At 38.9% G+C, this 18,216-nt stretch overlaps 1 protein-coding gene across 1 annotated transcript in view; it reads left to right on the top strand.

Moving 5' to 3' along the window:
• The window catches only part of LOC102488796 (calcium-binding mitochondrial carrier protein SCaMC-1), a 64,591-nt gene that overhangs the window by 16,598 nt on the left and 29,777 nt on the right, over positions 1 to 18,216 (top strand). Inside the window, exons 3-4 of the mRNA XM_027772273.1 lie at positions 3,022 to 3,162; positions 15,290 to 15,387. Of these exons, the coding sequence (XP_027628074.1) occupies positions 3,022 to 3,162; positions 15,290 to 15,387 (239 nt within the window). The remainder of the gene's footprint in view (positions 1 to 3,021; positions 3,163 to 15,289; positions 15,388 to 18,216) is intronic.

Raw genomic sequence — 18,216 nt, 5'->3', positions numbered from 1 at the left:
CAGAGAGACAGAAAGTGAGAAATCACCCCCCAGGGGGGATGGTCATGCCACAATCCCTTCTCCTCCATTCTCCTCTCAGGATCTTGGGCACTCACGCATACACGCCCGGCATGTGTTTTAAGCCACCGGGTCTGGGACGCAAACCACGATCGACTACGTGGTAGTCCAGTGACATAGCCATTACGCTAAATGCTGGTCCCAGTTCCCACCCTTTTGATATGCATAGTAATCATAGGAAGGTTATCATGGCTATTCAAAAAATTAAGTTGAAATTAACTTTCTGGCACACACAACTCAAGTCTATCTAGTCTGAAGATTTTCTTAACATTTTTACTAGCTTTCTTTATTGTAAGAATATAGTATTATAATACATGTATCATATAAAATATGTGTTATTGACTGTTGATATTATTTATAATATCAGGTCAACAGTAGGCTAGTAGTAGTTAAGTTTTGGGAGCGAGATTTTCATCTGTGTGGAAAGTTGGTGCATTGTTCAAGGGTCACTTGTACATGATCATGTCATCAGCAAACAAAGATAGTTTCATTTTCTCCTTTTTTATTGGATGTCTTTTATTTATTCTCTTGCCTAGTTGCTCTGGCAAGCACTTCCACTACTATGTTGAATAGAAGTGGTGAAAGTGGGCAACCTTGTCTTGTTAAAACTCTTACAGGAAAGGTTTCTGGTTTTCAGCTTGTATGTACTATAAAATTACTGTGGGCTTCTTATATGTTGCCTTTATTATGTTGAGGTACATTCCTTCTACGCCTAATTTGCTGAGAGTTGTTATTGTGGAAGTATGTTAAATTTTGTCAAATCCTTTCTCTACATCTAATGAGATCATAATATGATTTCTGTTCTTCATTTTGTTGATATGATGTTTCACATTTATTAATTTGTACATGTTGAACCATTCTTGCATTTCAGAGATAAATTTCACTTTTAATGTGTCATTTAATTGTTATGCTAGTATTTTATTGAGGATTTGCATTTATGTTTATCAAGGATATTGGCCTGTAATTCTCTATTCTTGTAAAAAAAAAAAAAGAAAAAAAAAGAAAAAAAACCTATTAGTTATTATTATTTTCCCTATTATTGTTTTGTTTTGTTTTTTTGGAAGAGGTTTTTGCTATAGGGCGTGTGTACTCGCCAGAAAGACAGAGAGAGACAGAGAGACAGAAAGCGAGAAATCCCCCCCCCCCCGAGGGGATGGCCACACTGCAGTCTCTTCTCTTCCTTTCTCTTCTTTGGATCTTGGGCATGCACGCACATGCGCCCGGTGTGAGTTTAAGCCACTGGGTCTGGGACTCGAACTGTGGTCGACTATATGGCGACATAGCCATTATGCTAACTGCTGGTCCTCCTATTATTGTTTTGTTTTTCTAATTAATATATATCTGGCTTCTTTCATATACTGTCACTTAAACTTGTAATAGCCTCTCTTGTTTATCTATCCGGCTGGCGCCTGTTTTTGTCTGTAAGTCTCAGGTCAAGCACTTTTCCTCTGTGAAGGCTCTCTTGACTTCCTTCAAACCTCACTGAATGAATACCTTCTCATTATGTCACCTAACATATTGTCTGGTCATACAAGTGATAGTCTGTATTTTTCTTCAAGGAAGGGAATATATCTTCTTGATTTTTTTTTTCTTTTTGGAGAAGTTTTTCCTATAGGTCGCGTGTGCTCGCCAGACAGACAGAGACAGAGAGACAGAAAGCGAGAAATCACCCCCCAGGGGGGGATGGCCACGCTGCAATCCCTTCTCCTCCATTCTCCTCTCGGGATCTTGGGCATGCACACACACGCGCCTGCCGTGAGTTTAAGCCACTGGGTCCAGGACTCGAACCGCGGTCGACTACGTGAGAGTCCAGCGACATAGCCATTACACTAACTGCTGGTCCCTATATCTTCTTGACTTTTAATCCCCTAGCACCTAGTCCAATGCTGAGCTCATAGTTTTTTATTCTTGGAGAGATTTTTTGCAAAAGGGCACATGTGTTTGCTGGAGAGACAAACAGAAAATGATAAATCACCCCCCTTTCTCCTTCTTTTTCCTCTTGTAATTTTGGGCACACATGCACATATATCTGGCATGAATTTCAAGCATCCTGGTTCAGGATTCGAACCGTGGAGTATTTAGTTTATAATTCAACAAATGTTTTTTTCTTTGCTAGAGGGTGGGTATGTGGGCCTGAGGGAGACAGAGACAGCAAGAGAGGGACAGAATAAAGCACCCCTTCACACCCCCACACACATTGATAATGGTCACTCCACAATCCCTTCTTCATTCTCTCCTCCTTTGGGATTTTGGGCATGCATGTGCATACATCAGGCATGTTTCTCAAGGTACTGGGTCCAGGACTTGTACTACAGGATTGGCCATGTGGAAACTGCCTCCCCTAACCACCAGGCCACAGAGCTGGCTCTCAACAAATATTAAAGACCTAAGCATGCCATAGTTTATGCTAGGGATTGATGGTGCAGAGATGAACAAGACGTGACCAATGAGCTAGAAGTCTGCTGGAAATACAGATGATGTGCATTTAAAAATTTATCACCAAATTTTATATTTAAGAATGCATAAGACCCCAGTGAAATTTGGACATATACTTAACATATACCTACTTAACAAGGCCAAGTTTCAAACCATTAAGCTAAAGGACATACTAGAATTTCACAGTTTATCACATTTAGTTAACATGGTGTGAGGTCCCTGTGGCAAGGGTTGTATATCTTAGTATCTTTATTCATTTGAGGTACTTGGCATTCATTGTTTGTCACAGGTAAGTATTAATAAGATTAATAAGATTCATAATTATTTGGAATGGCATGATGGCTATTGACTCTATGATTGCACAAAATTTCAAAAAAAAAAATTATTCAATGTACTTAGCCCTGTAGCTGTGACTGAAAAACTCAGTTGCTTATGGAAATCATAATTAGTACGAGGGAAATGTGCAAATGTTAGCATGATATACTGGCTTTACTTATGTCTTCACAATGTGTTTCTTCTTTCTTAAAGGAAATTTTGAAGGCTGGAGATACAAATCTTGATTCAGGATTGGACTTTGAAGAATTTGTGCGGTATCTTCAAGACCATGAGAAAAAAATGAAGTTGGCATTTAAAAGTCTGGACAAAAATAATGATGGTATATATATGTGTGTGTGTGTGTGTGTGTGTGTGTGTGTGTGTTTTGTTCACAGTAAGCTTAACATGAATAATTCAATACTGAAGGGTACTTTAACTAGCCTACAATTTTCTCAAAAGTTCAATTATGTCTACTAGTTGGTTAGTAGTAATTTTTAAATTTCTAAAAATAATACATAAGCTATACTTATTAGTATTATAATTCCTATGTGTTTAGCATTTGTTTAATAAAATGACTGTTGAGGAAGGTCGTGCATTCTAAATTTAAACCTTCTTTACTTAGCAAGTAGGTCTTTCTGTTTTTGTTTGTTTTGCAATTTATGAGCTGAAAGTATCATGACAATTTAAGAAATGGTATTTATTTTTTTCTTGATTATAAAAGTATATCGGGTTCAGAAAATTAGGTAGCAGAAAAGATACTCAAAGAAAGTGAAAAGTTACTTGTAACCCTACCTAGATATCAATTTTAACATTTTGGGTATATTTTTAAATTTTCTTCTAGACTTTTTGTCTGTATTTTTCTTGGTTTCTTTCTTCGCTTCTCTAATTCCTATCACGCTATATGTACAGTTCTTTTTTTTAATGTTATATCATAAGCATTTTCACTTCATTTAGTATTCTTCTAAACAATTTTTTTTATGTCCATGAAATACTCCATTTAAGTATGATTTAGTCATTCCATATTGTTAGATATTTAGGTACTTCCAATCTTTTACTCTTATGAATAGTGCTACAATCCATATCTATCCTGATTTGCAGAGGAAAAGTATACTCTTACAAATCTTTAAATCAGTGAGATTAAATCCAAAAATAGAGTATGACTTCTGTATCCATATGTAACTAAACATCAATGGATAATCAGAACTTAATTATGTGATATTTAAGAAGCATGTATATTGGGTTGTCAGAAAAGTCAGAAAAAAATACACATGACTTTTTTTGACAACCCAATATTTTTAAGTTGTATAAAATCTTTTTCTTGAGAGGTTTTTGCTATAGGGCACGTGCGCTCGCTAGAAAGACAGAGACAGACAGAAAGTGAGAAATCACTTTGCCATGCCGCAACCCCTTCTCCTCTATTCTCCCCTCGGGATCTTGGGCATGCGTGCACATGCTCCCAGTGTGAGTTTAAGCCACCGGGTCCAAGACTCAAGCTGCGGTAGACTACATGGGAGTTCAGTGACATAGCCATTACACCAACTGCTGTCCTATAAAATCTAATTTTTTGGTGACTAAAAAATTCCAAGTATATCTGAAAACTTATATAAATGATTCTACTGATGGATTCTTGGGCGAAACAAAGTGTTACCTCGGTGTCTCAGACTTTAGCAGCCAGTGAGTACAGAAGTAATCACATTTCCCTTAATACCCAAATCTCAGCATTCCAAGTTCCCATTCACTGTCTAGGAGGAAGTCAGGGCTTTCCGGGCCCTCTTACTGAACTTATACTCAAAAACTTTAGAAGTATTGGGAACCAGCAGTTAGCGTAATGGCTATGTTGCTGGACTCCCATGTAGTTGACCATGGTTCATGTCCCGACCCGGTGGCTGAAAACTCACAGCGAGCACATGTGCTTGCATGCCCAAGATCCCGAGAGGAGAATGGAGGAGAAGGGATTGCGGCGTGACCATCCCCCCTGGGGGGTGTTTCTTGCTTTCTGTCTTTCTGTCTCTCTGTCTCTCTCTGTCTGTCTGGCGAGCGCACGCGCCCTATAGCGAAAACCTCTCCAAAAAATAAATAAATAAATAAATAAAACTTTAGAAGTATTAACAAACATCTGATAGTTAAACTTGGTCAGCATTTGCCGCTTCTCTAGGATTGGTACTAGGTTGTGTATCCCTTATCTGAAATGCTTGGGACCAGAAGTGCTTTAGGTTTTCAACTTTTTCTGATTTTGGAATTTTTACATATGTATAATGGGGTATCTTGAGGATGGGATACAATTCTAAATGCAAAATCAGGTTTTTTTTTTTTGTATATACATAAAGGTTATTTTACACAGTACTTTGATATTGCAGTGTTTTGACTGTAACTCATCATGTGAGGTCAGCTGAGGAATTTTCCACATGTGGTGTCCTATCAGTACTCAAGAAGTTTCAGTTTTGGAGCATTTCAGATTTCAGATTTTGCTTTCATGATGCTCAACCTGTAGTTTACTCTAGAGCTGTCTGGAATGTTACTGTTACTGATTGTTGCCACCATAATCATAATTTGCAAAGCTGAAAAGCCATAGATAATCACTGAAATTAGAATGCTATTAATGGGACCAGCAGTTAGCATAATGGCTATGTCACTGGACTCCCACATAGTAGACCGCGGTTCGAGTCCCGGACTTGGTGGCTTGAACTCATGCTGGGCACGTGTGTGTGTATGCCCAAGATCCTGAGAGAACGGAGGAGAAGGGATTGTGGCATGGCCATCCCCCCTGGGGAGTGATTTCTTGCTTTCTGTCTTTCTGTCTCTCTCTGTCTTTCTGGCAAGCATGTGCGCCCTGTAGCAAAAACCTTTCCAAAAAAAGAAAAAACAAAAAGAATGCTATTAGTAAAAATGTAATGTTACTATTATTCTGTTTAAAACTGCCAATTAGTTCTTGCAGATTGTGGTAATGGAGAATATTTTTCCTGAGCAAGTAAGTTCCACAGCAAGAAGGAAATCCCAAAATGATATAGTGGTAAAGCATGATAGCTTGTTTGATTTCTGCCTTGATAAGTCAAGCTGGAACATCACAGCTCAGCCTCGAAAGTTCTGTGGAATTACTTTTAGGAAAAATGACCGTCCCTATTCTCACTGGTTTCATCGATTCTGAGCATTTGTGCCGTAACTGTAGGTAGAGTTGAATCTCTACTGCTGGTGGCACGGCTGCTGCCCACCTTGTCTGCAGAACTGAGGTCTGTGGCCTCTGGAGCAGATATGCTGCTCTGATTGAGCTCTCTGCTCTCTGCCGTGCTCTCTGCGCTGCTGCTGGTGCTTTGGTTAGCATGGTTCTGTGGAGCTTAACTTATCTTGGCCAGGATGCTTTCTGAAAATCAGAAAAATACCTTATCTGTTACGGGCTGAATTGTGCCCCCTCAAAAAATGATAGGTTGAAGTCCTAATTCCCAGTGTCTCAGAGTCTGACCTTATTTGGAAATAGGATCTTTACAGAGATAATCAAGTTAAAATGAAATCATTAGGGTGGGCTCTAATCCATTATGTCTGGCGTCCATATAAAGAGGAAATCTGGACACAGAAACAGATACTCGAAGAGGAAGGGGATTTGAAGACTGCCATGCGATGACAGAGTTGAACAGGAATGATACAATTACATGCTGAAGAACACCTGCAGCTACCAGAAGCCAGGAGAGAGGCATGGAACAGATCCTTCCCTAGGGTCTTGAGAGGGAAGAAACACGGCTCTTCTGACACGATTTCAGACTTCTGATTTCCAGAACCATGAGACAAATTCCTATTGTTTCATGCTGCATAGTTTGTATTACTTTGTCATGGCAACCCGAGGAAATTAATGTTTTTTTTTTGTGTGTGTGTGTGTCATGCTTAATCAAAAGTTGTGTGATACTAGACTATTTTAAGCTTTTCCAGTTCATATGTACATGCCACCACTTTTCCCCATCATGTACAAGTGCTTCTGAACCAGGGTAGTTTCTGGCATCTGTTGCCTCGTTGATTCTGTTACCTGCAGTCCCATTAGTGCACAAGATCTTTCCACTCTGGTCCTTCTCAACATCATTGTTATTCTTAGATTCTCCTAATTCCATCCCATGTGTTAAACGTGAATAGTAGAGAAGCTTCTATTTTTATTACCTCCTGCTCACACCCTAGGAGGCTTTCCAGGCCTTATGCAGTGAATTCCAAGGGCAGGTGGATGCACATGGGCCAGTGTACTTTCAAACTCATCACCAGGAAGCACTCAATGTGAAGTGATCAGCCCCAGTTGATGCGATCTGTTTAACTTCTCACCAAGAAGTATCGGAGACCCTCTCTGTTGAGTCAAATGTCTGTGGACTGCTATTGAAAATATGAAAAAAGTAATTATTAAATGTAATTTCATTGTTAGGTTCTTTGTAGAATGAGAAATTTTTGGATATTGAAGAAATGGAAGGAAAGGAACTAACATTTATTGTATTCTTCCTATCTGCCATGTCTGTTTAGCTACTTCACCTCTGTATCTTATTTTTATCTCACAAAATCCTCACAGGAGCTACATTTTATAGTTGAGGACACTAAGGCTTAGGAAGGTTAAGTAATTTTGCTTGTGTAGCCCTTTCCCACGTTGACTTAGGTTTGACCATTGACTTGCTTCAGCCCTTGGGACATTAGCAAGACTCGATAATTATTTGTACCTTGGGGCTTTTCTTCTTGAATGCACTGAACCACCAGAAAAGAAGTCTAGCTACCCAGGTGGAGAGACTGCATAGAGTGAGACACCTGTTAGTCTCCAACTGTCCCCCATTCTTTTCTGAGCGACAGACATGTGACTGAAACCATCTTGGCCAGCTGCAGGTGAGCATCCAGATGATTGCATTCATGTGAAGACCCAGGAAAGACCAACGAATGAACCAACCAGGCGACTGAAGCTCAGATTGCATACTCTAAATAAAATACATTTTAAAACCATTAAATTTTAAGATTCTTTGTAACTTATCAATAAATTACTGATACACTGTGGAATATTTTACAGTTATTCCTAGGATTATGATGCTGAAATGGTTGCAGTCCTCTTCATTCATCTAAATACTGTAATACCATTGAACCCATTTTTTTAAAAATAATTTTTTATTTTACTTTTTATTTATTCATTCATTGATTTTTTAATTTGACCAGAGAGAGACAGAGGGTGAGAGTGAGAGAGAGAGGAAGTGAGAAAACAAGCCACCAGATTCAGGACTCGAACCCAGGTCGGCCATGTGGGAGTGTCCAGTGCCTTAACCACCACGCCACCTGCTGGTCCCCCATTGAACCCATTTTAAGAGCATCTTTTTAGTGAAAATTTTGTGTATATAATTAAAGACAGCAACATGAATTCCCTTTGAAGTCTATAGGACTTGATTATATTCTGTGTTGTGTTACTTATTTTCTACATTTTTGCCTGAAGATTCAGGGTTTTTAGGGTAAGGATTATTTAATATATTTTAGTTCAAGCAAACGGTGTTAGAGCATCATATTGATCCAGCACACTAAGAAGGTGTTTAGGAGCACATGGTTTTGGGAGGAGTAAAAAGAAACATACATAGCCCTACACAAGGTTGACTATGATTATTGCTATATAAATGATACAGAAAGAGCTTGATGTGCCCCAGGGGATTTAAAAAGTATTTCTTTAGCATAGATCATAGCTTGAACAAAGGCGGAATTGGGAAATTGTCAGCCAAGGTCAGAGTAGGCTAAATGGCATTTAAAAAAAATGAATTAATTTAGGTTTTCCCACAAACATTTACTTTACATATCAAAGAATTTTTGCTCATACTCCATAGTTCTTGATGGTTAATATACAACTTTCAAAATTTCCAAAAAACTAAATTTTAAAGATAACTTTCAAAATATTTGTTATAATTTTGTTTGTGACTCTATTACAACAGAGACAGTATGGTTTAAATTTATTTATTTATTTATTTATTTATTTATTTATTTATTTATTTATGAGAGAGTTTTGCTTTAGGGCACATGCACTCACCAGAGAGACAGAAAGCAAGAAATTGCCCCCTAGGGGGTTGGCCACACTGCAGTCCCTTCTCCTCCATTCTCCTCTCAGGATCTTGGGCACATGGACATGTGCCCTGCATGAGGATTAAGCCACTGGGTCTGGGACTTGAACCGTGATCAACTAGATGAAAGTCCAGCAACATAACTGTTACACCATCTGCTGGTCCCAATATTTTTGAGAAAATATTTACATGTCATCTACTCAAACTGTTGAGAAGCAGACACCCAGCCACAGTTCACACATGAACCTTCCCAACTCAATTCTACCTATCAATTATTCTGTGGTTTACCATCTGCTAGCAAAGATAAGTCTCTTTTTCTTCCTTCAAACTTTTCCTCAAGGTAATCCTCTAGTTGTGTCTGCTCTTTAGCAATTGCCACTGATTACAATGCTAGGCTGGAAAAGTCTGGTACAGATTCTTTCATGTGACTTCTCTAATCCTCTCTACCAGACAGAACTGTTTATGGTGCCAGGCAATTTTTCCAAGAGCTTCTGTTGGCTTTCTTGAGATCTACCTTAGTTCCATAGTTTTCTGGTCATATCTTCAGATATGACATCCCAGTCAAAGCCCTGACAAAACTAGTATTTCCCATTTCTGATGTAAGGCAACAGGTATTATTGAACTTATGCACATAACCCTTCTGCCACAAAATAAGAATACTTTCCAAGTATTTTCCAATTCCAGAGGGGTCGGGAAGGGAGAAAAGTTTATGTTTCAATTTAAAAATACAATCAAGCAAAAAAACCCATTTTAACAAATTGATGAACCTTCAACAGCTCAAAAGAAAGCAAAATCCTTAAATCTCGAAAAGAGCATAGTAAAAAAATTATTAATGTTTTAGTCAAAAGTCATAAAATTCCATATCATCAGTTCAGTCTCACGTAATTAATCTCTCTTCTGTTGAATTTGCAGTGTTACTGTGGTCCAATCTTTTCAATAAAATCCTGGAAGTTAACATTCAATATTATTATTGATATTTCCAGAGTTGTCCCTAGCATTTCCTTGGTTGGTCTTTCTTCTCTTATTTCTGTCTGTGCGTCTTTAGTTTTCCTAGTAAAGCACTCCCTTCAGAACTTCTTGTAGAGGTGATCTGCAGTTGGTAAATTCTTTCAGGTTTTGTTTACCTGAGAATGTTTTTTTTTTTTTTTTTCCCATATGAAGGATTATCTTGTCAGGTTTAGTATTCTTAGTTGAAATTACTTTTCATTTAACATTTTGAATATATTTCCCCATTCTTTCCTTGCTCATGTTGTGTCCAATGAGAGGTCTGATGTTAGCCTGATGGGATAACCTTTGTAGTAACCTGATGTTTCTCTCTTGCCAATTTTAGTATCTTGTCTTTGTCTGTGAATTTGGCCAATCTGGATATGATGTGCCTTGGAAAAGATCTTCTTGGGTTGATTCTATTAGGGGTCCTTTGTATTCCTTGGGTCTGGATCTTTGAATGTCTCTCTAGCTTTAGAAAGTTTTCTTTCAGAATTTTATGGAATAGATTATCAATAAATGCCCTTACTAGTGTTGTCACCTTCTGGGATACTGATTATCTGGATATTTGGGTGCTTAATGGTATCTAGTATTTCTTGTATATTATGCTCATTTTTTTGTGTTATTTTCTCAGTCTTTTTGGTGATTTTTTTCTGGGTCAGAGGTTTTGGTCTCAATGTCCGAGATTTGATCTTCTGCATGCTCTAATCTGCTTTTAATACTTTCGAAGGAGGTTTTGATTGCCTGTATTACGGCCTTCATCTCTGAACAGTTCCATTTGCTTCTTTTTTATGGTGTGTATTCCTTCTTTTAAATTGTGAAAGAAATTCCTAACCTCTTGGAATTCATTGTCTCTTTTTTCTTGCACCTTCTGGAGTTCATTGTCTCTCCTCTCTTGCATCTTGTTTGTCACTATGAATCTTTTGAATTCTTTATCAGACATTTCCATGAGTTCCATTGCACTGTCTGTGGATAATGAAGGGTTGGTTGTTCTTTTCCCCCGGGGGAGTGATATTTTCTTGGTTTCTCAAATTTCTTGTGCGTCTGTGGTTGTTTCTGGTCATCTGATGGATTGTACATTTTTCCTAATTTCTTGGAGTTAATTCTAAGCATTCAGAGGCATGAGGGAGGAGGTGATCCACACTCTATCTGCAGTTGTTTCCCTGATGCTCATCAAGCAACCTGCACTTTTGCCTTTGAATTGGATATTACAAAGTCCTCACAGTTTCTAGGATACAGGTACACCTGGGCTGAACAACGGAGTTTCAACTGAGTTCAGAAGCGTGTGGGAGGAGATGAGCCACGCTCTCTCTGTCACTCCGTACTTCTCCCTGCTGCTCACTCTGCTTTCTCTCCTCCTGGAATTGCACATTTGGTGGTATATTCACTTTTGGCTAATTACTTAGAGAAGGTTTCTGCAACTATAAGATCATATGCTTCCCTTTCCTGTAAGGTACTTTTGAGACAGTTTTTCTCCTCTACTGTTTCACGACATGGTACCCACAGAAAGAGATTTTGAGTTCAAATATATAAAGAGGACTTTCTTCCTTCAGGCAACAGGTTTAGTAAGAGTTGAGAATTTCTATGACCCATAGTATTCAGATGCTTGACTACTATGCATCTAGTCTTATCTAGACACTCAGGGTGTGGAGGCTGAACAGAGTGAGAAAGTAAGGTGAAAAAAGGAAGGGGAAAAAAAGGAAAAGAAAACAAGAGGAAAAGAAAAAAAGACAAAAATAACTAAAAAGGAAAAAAAAAATGTTTTGAGAGGTTTTCACTATAGGGCATGTGTGCTTGCCAGACAGACAGACAGAGACGTAGAGACAGAAAGCGAGAAATCACCCCCTGGGAGGATGGTCACACCGCAATCCCTTCTCCTCCATTCTCCTCTCGGGATCTTGGGCACACACGCACACGCGCTCAGTGTGAGTTTAAGCCACCAGGTCTGAGACTGGAACTGCGGTGGACTACATGGGAGTCCAGTGACATAGTCATTTCGCCAACTGCTGGTCCCAGGAAAAAAAAATTTAACAACAAAATATGAAAACCATATGGTGTACTTGCACATCACATGAACATGGCAGGACACACCTCAGATTGAAATAGCTTCTGAAATAAGCAAGAGAAAGAAGAGTCAGAGGTGAGAAGAAGTGTTTTAAAATTTTTTTATGAAAGGAAAAATTTAGAGAGAGAGAGAGACAGAGAAGACAGAGGTTGCCCTACCTGTCTGAGCTTTCTGGAAGATGGGGTTCAGAGTAGAGATTCATTCACCTTGGTCCCTGAAAACCTCAGGACACACCTCAGATTGAAATGGCTTCTCTTCTGTTTGAGCTTTTTCGGGTCTGTGGTATTTTCAAGTTTGGCCCTAATTTAGTATTTTTTGGGGAAGACTTAATTGATCTATACACACAACAAAGTAAATTGTGATGTAATAAATGTTAAATTGTATGTTTGAGCTTCATACATTTTTATAAGATGAACATGCAGCATGATAATTGCATCCAGATTAAGAAACAATATTACTAGCATCTTAGAAGCATCCTTTTTGCCACCTCCAAAGCACTGCCTCCCCAAAATGCCTACTGTCCTGTTTTCTAAAATTACATGTAAGTTTGCAACAAATTTTTTTAGTTATTTATTTTTAATTTTATTTACTCATTTTTTGTTTTGTTTTGTTTTTAAATTTTGACAAGAGAAATACACACAGAGAGAGAAAGTGAGAAAGCAAACCACTAGGTCCGAGACTCAAACCGTGGTTGGCCATGTGAGAGTGTCCAGTGCCTTAACCACCACACCACCTGCTGATCCCACGACAAATCCTTTTAAAATTAGTAAGTGTACCTTACTCATACTGTACCTTTTATTGAAATGTTTTTATTTCCTTGGTGGTCTCTTGTTTATTCTTTTGTGTACTTCATGTGTGACTTGTTTTTCACCCTTTGTTTACCCTTCTATTGTACATTATTCATAATTCTTTTATTTTTTAAAGAAATTTTTACCTTAGGGCACATATGCTTACGAGACAGAGAGGGAGAGACAGAGAGACAGTGAAAGAGAGAGTGACAAATCACTCCCCAAGGGAGATGGCCATGCCTCAACCTTTTCTCCTCTATTCACCTCCTGAGATCTTGGGCACATACACACGTGTGCCCAGTGTGATTTTGAAGCCACCAGGTCTGGGACTCAAACCATGGTCAGCCATGTGGATGTCCAGCGACGTAAATGCTATGCTATTTGCTGGTCCCCATAATTCTTTTATTAACATACATTCTACACAGTGTGATATATATATATATATTTTTTTTTGGAGAGATTTTCACTGTAGGGCGCGTGCGCTAGCCAGACAGACAGAGAGAGACATAGAGACAGAAAGCGAGAAATCACCCCCCAGGGGGGATGGTCACGCCGCAATCCCTTCTCCTCCATTCTCCTCTCGGGATGATCTTGGGCACGCACGCACACACGCCCGGCGTGAGTTTTAAGCCACCAGGTCCGGGACACGAACCACGGTCGACTACGTGGGAGTCCAGCGACATAGCCATTACGCTAACTGCTGGTTCCCATATTTTTAAAAATAATTAATATCTCTCTACAAACTGGTAAACGCCTTGAGGATAGTCATTAATCTTTGAATTTTATCACATTTAGCAGAATGACTTGCATATTTTTTTATCAACTCTAAAAAAATAATTAAATTGACAGTTGTTACATTATTATTAAAATATTTATGAATATAGTGTTTGAAGATTGTAACAGTATATAAGGCATAGGACCAAGCTTTTCCAATTGAAGAAACTTTGATTGTTAAGCTGAGGAATGAATCAGCAAATTCCATCCTGTAGAGCTTGGAACATTAGGGTCCTTGGAGTCATTACAAAGAGTTTGAGATTCTATATGTAAATAAAGGATTTTGTGGGCTAAGTAATGTCACATACCTGGGTACTACCATTTATAAATATCTATAAATGCAACTGTGGTTTATAAAGTACAAATTAAAGATGTAACTGAATTTACAGTAGCTTTTTGACATTATGTTTTTGTTTTATTGAGAGGTTTTTGCTATAGGGCACGTACGCTCGCCAGAAAGAGAGAGAGAGAGAAAGAGAAAGTGAGAAATCAGCCTCCAGGGGGAATGACTATGCCGCAATCCCTTCTCCTCCATTCTCCTCTCGGGATCTTGGGCACACACGCAAACGTGCCTGGCATGAGTTTAAGCCACCGGGTCTGGGGCTCAAACTGCAGTTGACTACATGGGAGTCCAGCGACATAGCCATTACACCAACTGCTGGTCCTAAAATATTCTTTTTTGCTAAAGGAAACCAATTTGTGTTTTCTTTCTTTCTTTCTTTCTCTCTCTCTCTCCCTCTCTCTCTCTCTCTCTCTCTCTTCCTTCCTTCCTTCCTTCCTTCCTTCCTTTCTTCCTTCCTTCCTTCTTTCTTTTCTTTCTTTCTTTCTTTCTTTCTTTCTTTCTTTCTTTCTTTCTTTCTTTCTTTCTTTCTTTCTTTCTTTCTTTCTTTTTTGGAGGTTTTTTTCTATAGGGCGAGTGCGTTTGCCAGAAAGAGAGAAAAAGAGAAACATAAAGTGAGAATTCACCCTCCAGGGAGGATGGCCAAGCCGCAATCCCTTCTCCCATTCTTCTCACGGGATCCTGGACATGAACACACACGCACCAGGCAGTTTGAGCCACTGGGCCCGGGACTTGAACCACAGTCGACTACATGGCGAGTCCAGCAACATAGCCATTATGCCAATGCTGCTCCCTTGACATTATGTATTTTTGAAGTAATAGACACTAAGTTTTTTACATTTAAATTTATTTATTTACATTCATTTACTATACATCATTATAGCATACAAAATGAGATTTTCCATCCAGAATATACTGTATATTGGCTCATTCAAGCACATCAACCAACATATGTGCTATCATTAACAAATAATTTTCCATTTCTTGTTTCCTGTATATTTTGCTTTTTTTTCCATCCTTGCTTCTCTATCTCTCACCCTCTGCCATCTTCCACCCTCCTTCCACACTGTCTCTGGTATCCATGGTTGCTTTCTATGCCTTTTTTGCCCCGCAATTTATTGATTCACTAAAGATCTTAATTAATCTAAATATTTCCAATAGCAAGCGCAGCTGATATATACATATCCATGAACACAAGTCTGACTTTAGGCATAAGCCTCAGTGAGTAGAATGAATATACTATAAAGTAGTACCTAGCTGGGGCTATATAGCTTACTGTAGTCATCAAATAGGTATTTTTAATGCATTTTTTTAATTTCAAGGAAAACAGTTTTTGTGGGGTTTTTTTCTGAAACACTTTTAAAAAATTAATTAATTTACATTCATTTCCTAAGCATCGTCACAACATACAAAATGTGATTTCCCATCCAGAATATACTGCATAGTGGCTTAATCATGCATGTTATCGTCAATAATTTTCCATTTCTAGTTTCATATATTTTTAATAGATGCTTCAGAAGTAGTTGCTGCTGTGGGATCACTGGGTTTACATATTTCTGAAGCTCAGGCAAACGATATTCTGAAAAGGTCAGCCCTTTTGTTTACTTATTTATTTATTAAAAAGCTTATTTTAAATTTGTTTGTTTTTACATGTCATACTGTTTCCTTTACAAGAAAGTTTTGAGCATTTATGATATGGTACAATGTCTGACTGTTCCATATATTTTAATCTTTTATTTTTTCAGAGATTTTTGCTACAGGATACATATGCTCGCTGGAGAGAGAGAGCGACAGAAAGCGAGAAATCACCCCTCAGGGGCGTGGCCATGCTGCAATTGCTTCTCCTCCATTCTCCCAGGATCTTGGGCACTCATGCACATGTGCCCAGCATGAGTTTTTATTTTTTTTTTCTTTTTTTTTGGGAGAGCTTTTTGCTGTAGGGTGCGTGCGCTCGCCAGACAGAGAGAGACAGAGACAGAAAGTGAGAAATCACCCCCCAGGGGGGATGGCCACGCCATAATCCTTCTCATCCATTCTCCTCTCGGGATCTTGGGCATGCACGCACATGTGCCTGGCGTGAATTTAAACCACCAGGTCCGGGACTCGAACTGCAGTCGACTACGTGGGAGTCCAGTGACATAGCCATTATGCTAACTGCTGGTTCCTGCCCAGCATGAGTTTTAAGATGCTGGGTCCAGGACTCAAACCATGGTCGACTACATGGGAGTCCAGGAATATAACTGTTACCCCATCTGCTGGTCCCATCTTAAAAACATTACATGGGGCCAGCCTGTGGCCTGATGGTTAAGGTCGCTGGATTCTCACATGTCTGATCCTTATGTTTATTTTTAATAGTTTCTGTTGTGTTTTATACTGCATGTTAGAAACTAATTGCTATAAATATGACAGTTCCACTTATTCTATAACTTTGTGAATGAACCTGCTTGCTGTATTTGCTTAATTCTGTCTCACTTTGAACTTATGTTAAAAACAACTTGCAAAGTCATCCCATAGGATGAACGCTTAAGCAGCAGAAAGCACATGAAATTGCACGTACTCCCAGTGTAATGCATTTTCAGTGTGTGTAATGGAACCCTCTCTCTTTGTGCGGCAGGAAGGATGGGTGACAGATCAGGGTGAACTCCTGGTTTCCCATTATTGCTTGAACCAAACAAGTCTATATTCATTTGTTTTATATCTTAACTTCCGTGAAGATTTCTTTTAAGGAAAGAATTCCATGGTTGAACCATATCACTTTCATACAAAGAGACTGAGACAGTTTCCTTTTTTTTTTTTTTTTTTTTAAACTTTTTGCCTTTGGGTGTGTGTACTTGCTAGAGACAGAGAGAGGGGGAAGTAAGAAATCACCCTCCAAAGGGGATAAGCTATGCTACAATCCCTTCTCCATTCTCCTCTCTGGATTTTGGACATGCATGCACATGCGCCCAGTGTAATTTTCAATCTGGCAGGTCCTTGACTCGAACCATTGCTGGCTGTGTGGGAGTCCAGTGCCTTAGCCACCATAGCATTTATTGATCCAGAGACAGTTGACTTTAAGAAGTTTTAGAAGAGAAGGAACAAGAGTGAAATAGAGAAAGGTTGAGAGATGAAAGGAAAACCTAACTCTGGATCCCTCTATGTACTCTTCACCTGCCAGTCTTTTCTCCTCAGAAACACAAACTGTTGGGTGATTGCTATTGCAGCCCCAGAGGCGCTTGATGTTAGTTAGTATGCTCATTCTTGAATTTCCCTGGGTTTGAGAAGTAAAGAACTGTGAAGTAAGCACTTTAATTTGCTCTAGGATCCTCTTGAGGTGGTACATATGTTACCAAACCCACTCTTTCAGTTGATCCTTTAAATTACAGCAAAGTTTGGATTTAATCATAATGTTGCCAACTGTCTAGTGCTTTGATACACCCTCTGCATTGAGTAGGGTGTAATTGGGGTAGAATGGAATATTTGGTGGAATCTGTAACTTTAATAACCTCAAGCAGTGGTCTTCTAGATTATTTATTTTATTCACGTGTGCCTGTGTGTGTGCGAGACAGAGCGACAGAGTGAGAGGAAGAAAAGCACCCCTGAGAGGGAGTGGGAGAGAAGCACCCTAGACAGGGTCTCATCACACCATGATCTTTCTCTGGCGCTCCAACCCAAGATCTTGGGCACATGCGCAAGCAGCTGGTATGTTTTCAAGTTGACACTGGGATCTGGATCTGTGGTCAGTCACATAGCTTCTTGCATGCAATTCAATTTTCTATGACTTGCCACCAGACTGGGCCTTGTTTTCTGATTTTTTAACAAGGATTAGAGATGTGTTTATAACTCAAGAACCAGGTAAATGGTATGGAGAAGTTGAAGAGATAGAAGCTGTATTGCCAGATAAGATACTACTTCAAAGATAATTCTTGGAATTCTTTTTTTTTTAATTTTATTTACATTTTTTAAATACATTCAATCACATTATTTAGCTTACAAGGTGATCATATCAATATGTGAACATTTCTCCCCGGTCCAGTTGATCAAAATATAACAACACTACCTCCCTGTCTCAACAATGCTGTCTCCGAATCCCTCCTCCAAATGTTTTTCCCCAGGCCCCACTCCTCCACACACACCACATCTAGCATTCACACCCATCTCTTGTGTTTGTACATCCTTTAGCCCATCAGTTTCAGTTATAGAGTGCGGATACTTGGTATATATTAAGTGGGGACATATAGTGTCTCTCCTTTATAGCCTGGCTTGCTTCACTCAGCAGTAAATCTTTCATATTCTTCCATTTTCTGTCAAAAGCCAGGTTTTTTTTTTTATGGCTGAATAGTATTCCATAGGATATATGTGCCACAGTTTTTCAATCCATTCATCCATACGGGGGCATTTGGGTTGGTTCCATGTCTTAGCAATTGTGAAAAGTGC

Source organism: Tupaia chinensis, unplaced genomic scaffold, assembly GCF_000334495.1.
Source record: "Tupaia chinensis unplaced genomic scaffold, TupChi_1.0 Scaffold000270_1, whole genome shotgun sequence".
Taxonomy (NCBI): domain Eukaryota; kingdom Metazoa; phylum Chordata; class Mammalia; order Scandentia; family Tupaiidae; genus Tupaia; species Tupaia belangeri.
Note: the sequence above shows the minus strand (reverse complement) of the source record. Positions and strands in the feature narration are given on the sequence as shown.